The sequence below is a fragment of the Pygoscelis adeliae genome, unplaced genomic scaffold (genome assembly GCF_000699105.1).
Source record: "Pygoscelis adeliae isolate BGI_AS28 unplaced genomic scaffold, ASM69910v1 Scaffold455, whole genome shotgun sequence".
NCBI lineage: Eukaryota > Metazoa > Chordata > Aves > Sphenisciformes > Spheniscidae > Pygoscelis > Pygoscelis adeliae.
Genome location: NW_008824774.1, coordinates 160,461 through 164,361, shown reverse-complemented (window position 1 = coordinate 164,361; position 3,901 = coordinate 160,461). Strand labels below are relative to the sequence as shown.

General features: G+C 59.1%; 1 protein-coding gene across 1 annotated transcript in view; it reads right to left on the bottom strand.

The window, feature by feature from the left end:
- Positions 1–3,901, bottom strand: part of TBRG4 (transforming growth factor beta regulator 4) — a gene marked incomplete at its 3' end in the record, with an annotated part of 14,447 nt that overhangs the window by 6,517 nt on the left and 4,029 nt on the right. The window contains 3 exon segments of the mRNA XM_009323833.1: positions 647–729; positions 1,362–1,533; positions 2,838–3,155. Of these exon segments, the coding sequence (XP_009322108.1) occupies positions 647–729; positions 1,362–1,533; positions 2,838–3,155 (573 nt within the window).

The window sequence follows — 3,901 nt, the reverse complement described above, 5'->3', positions numbered from 1 at the left end:
GCCCCAACCCACGTCCAGCCGTCGCAGTTGTCCACTTTGTAGGTTTTAAGGCCCGGGGGACTGCGGGATCACCTGGGCCTATCTCTGCATATGACCCAGGCCCGCATATACCGTCCAGCTTCCTGAGCTGAAGCACCTTCGGCCCTGCCTCTGAGAAAGGCACCCAGCATGGGTTTGGAGGCCGGGGCGCGGAGCGTCCACCACTTTCCGTGAAACTTATTCCAGATTAATCAACTTCACAGCAAGTAAGCTGGTAACGCCAACGAGAGAAGCACGAGCTCCCTCCAAGGCCAGGTCTACTGGGGTTATTTCTTTATTTTGAGGGTATAGCTAACCCATGGAGACTGTCCCGGCCCCAAGTGGTCATCAGAAGAGCTGTGCCCAACCACCAGGAGCTGGACAATCAACTGAAGACGAGCTCCTCCTTGGCTCTCCTGGCTTCCTTTCTCCCTGTTTGTTTGTCTGGGCTTTCCACCGGCTACCAACAGTAAGAGGAGAGCAGGACCACGCAACACTGTACGTGGAAAGAGGAGCCAGAGAACTACGGCACCCAGGATCATAAACCAGATTATCAATTAGTGCTACCCTGCTGTTAACAGAGCTGTTTTGCACCAGGTTCTGTCACCATATGGTGGCTCTGGTTTACCCTGTGGCCAGGAACATCACCAAGGTGGCTGCCGCCGCCCCGAGCGCCCGCCAGCGCTTGTACAACTACTTGTAGCATCTCACCTGCTGAAGAGTACGAATTCAGCACCCAGCGCTTCTCAAATGATACTTAACCTGTCACTAGGACATCTTGGGTGGAAAGAAATCAGCTGTTTTAGTGCCACTGTCCCCAAGTAAAAAGTCCAGCCCTCCCCAGGGCTCCTGCTCAGCCCCCCTGTTACTGAGGGCTGCGTTTTGCAAGCGAGGAAACAGAGGCAGGGGCTCCCCAAGAAACCCCCGGCCACAGGAGGAGGTGAGAGAAGATTTGGGGCCATTTGGGGGATCCTAGCTCATCAGCTGCCTACGCTGCAGGGCAGAGGGGCTCCCTGGCGCCCCGACCACCCTTCCGAAGGGCTCTCTCATCGCGAGTTCCCTTCTACGGGAAGGAAACCCAGGGTGTACCGCTGCCACGAGCTGCCCTGACCGCACCGTAGGCCAGAGAGGCACCACGCGTACCTGGGCTCGGAGCTGGTACTACCCAGCTGTGCTGGCCGGCGTGCTAGGTCCAGCCCAACATCCCCTGCCAGCCTTCCTCCTTCACCTGGCCTTGACGCCGTGGTAACAATGCCACCAAATCCCCACCCGAGTGCCCAAAATCAACTGGGCTCTACCACACGTTAACATCCAGCAGGTCCCAATACAACCGAACCGCTTACCGTAGGCGAAAATCAGGTCCATCAGGACACTGAGGCTGAGCTCAGAGTGCTTCTGAATCAGGTGGTAGGACAAGGCTCGGAGCAGAGGCACACAGCGCCGGTTCTGGTAGGCTAGAGCCAGCATTATTTTCCGGATGTCATCGGGGTTGAACTGTTCAGCAAGTTCCAGAGCCTGCCAAGAAATGTTTTGAGCAGGGGTGTAAAGGGAAAGCACAAAGCGAGGTGCAGACACAGCCTTTAGACGGAGCGGGATGCGCCATCGCTACGGGCTGAGCCCCTCCGAGGGTGACGGGGACTGGAACTGGCCAGCGTTTAGCACACAGCGAGGCTAAGCGGCTGGGAGCAAGCGTAACGGCTCAGGCGGAGGGAGGGCGAGGGGAAGCAGACCCTCGTCCTCTCAACGGAGCTCAGCCGGGATCTCCCTGCTCCGGGTTCCGCCTCCCCCGGCCGACAGGACCTCAGTGTCCACTCCGTCCTGCGCCCAGGCACCGTAACACGCTGCCAGGCAAAGACCGACAGAGGAAAGGCACCCGCCGCTGGATCAGCACCCCGCTTTCCACCGTAATTTCTGCTTCGTTTGCGGGACGTTAACCCAACGTGGTTAGTTTGGGCTCTGCGTAAGCTGACAACCCCGTCAGATCCAGCTACAGCGTTCTGCCTTGTCACACGCCGGTGTTTGTAGCATTTATTTATCCCCAGGGTCGAGGGAGAGGGACAGTGGGGGCTCACGAGCTACAGCTGTCGCTGTGGCAGCCGTTTGGCCAGTCCCCAGCACGGGCTGGACGAGGACCGAATTTGACGCAGCTGCAGTCAGGGCTCCTGCAGTGGTTCCGACCCGAAGGACATTTCCCTGCTCCTGCGAGCGACAGAAACAGGGACCCACTGAGCACCGGAGGGGACAGACCTGCCCCCTCTGAAGATGACGGGTGTCCAGAGGCAGAAGGCGAGGACAGTACGGACACTCCTTGTTCCAGCTCCCCTCACAGCCCGGCTTGTACAGAGAAGCAAAGGACAATGTTTTTGGCAGCTGTGTTATGCTGGCTCTGTAAGTTACCGCTCGCCGGCTGAGCTAAGGAAATTTGAGTGCGTTCTCTGCAAACCTGCTGCAGCCGCAAAGCAAAATGCGTCAGCCCAGCCCGCCTTCCAGCAGCGCAGACCAGCGCGAGTCACCCGCTCGCACCAGTATGGATTGGGAAGGGGCTGGCGACTGCAAGCTCCCCCGTCTACGCGGCTCCTCAGATGGAAACCCCTCTTAGAAGCACCCGTGCACGGGAAGCTGCTTAAACAGCAACCCAGGGAGTACTCCGGAGTACTCCCAGAGTACTCCGGAGCAGCAATGAGCGCAGCCCGTGAGGAATTAGTGTTCCCATATAGGATGGGTTGAAGGGGACGGGGCTCTCCCTTCCACTGCTGTCAGCTGCGGGAGGTGGCCCGTCTGAAGGGAACGGGGGCGGAAGGGAGAGCCCAAGCCCCTACCTTGTCCTCCAGCCGATCCATCAGAGCCGGGGAGACGTGCCCGACCTTGCCCATCAGCGTCACCACGGTTCGGGTGCCCTCGAGCTCTGTCCAACGCAGCTCCAGCTTCTTGATGACTTCGTTCAGCAGCCTGCTCTCCTTCCCCTGCTTGACTGCCAAGAACTCCGCCAGGGAGGCGAGCTGCCTGAAGGTGAGGCGCCGCAGCCGCCACAGCACCTCCTGCTCCACCGACTGCATCTCCCTCCTGTTGCTGTCCATCCCCAGGGAGCAGAGGCTCTTCAGGAGGTTCACCAAGGTGTTATTCCACACCTGAGAAATCTGGGCAGCAGAGAGAAATAAGGGAAAGGTGTTGATCAGAGTGAGCACGAGAGTATTCTGTTACCAGTCACGCCAAACACTCTGCCTCTACAGAAAGAGCTGCACAGCGTCGAGGGGGAGGCAACAGAGTCCTCCTTGGTCTGGGGACATCCAGCTGTCCCCCACCACGACGTGAGACCTCTGCTCCTCCTCGCGGGCGTAGCCTGCACAGTCAGAGACAAGACTGGAGCGACCCAGCGCCCCGGTGAGGAAGAGGAACCTCAATGCCTGTACCACAAGCCGAAGCCACGCACCGATCCCAGCGGTGTGGATGAGCCTCGAGAGGTAACCACACGTCGCCTATAGAGCTGCCATATAGGCGGTGAACTCCCTCTGCCTCGGAGAAGGAAGCTACGCAGATTTGCTACCGGCTGGGTGAAACATTTAAGTAGACTTTACCCTTCTCTGGAGGCACTTACGCTTCCCTGTGGTGCGGCTGGGATATGACACGGGCGGCTGGCAGATCGAAAAGCGGTGGGAAAGACTGGTAATTCGGGGGCAGAAACTTGAGGGTCTCGGGGGGGGTGCCACGGGACTCTGACTCTCCTCAGCACCTCAGGTCAGACGACACTCATCCTATTGGAAAGCTCCAATTTCTCTCCGGTGTCTCCGAAAGGAAGCTGGGCACGAATCCCACCGGCTGCTGGGAGCACCAGGACTTGCCCAGCGCCACGCTCTGCCCGCTGGACTTCTCCGCCTCCGCCGCC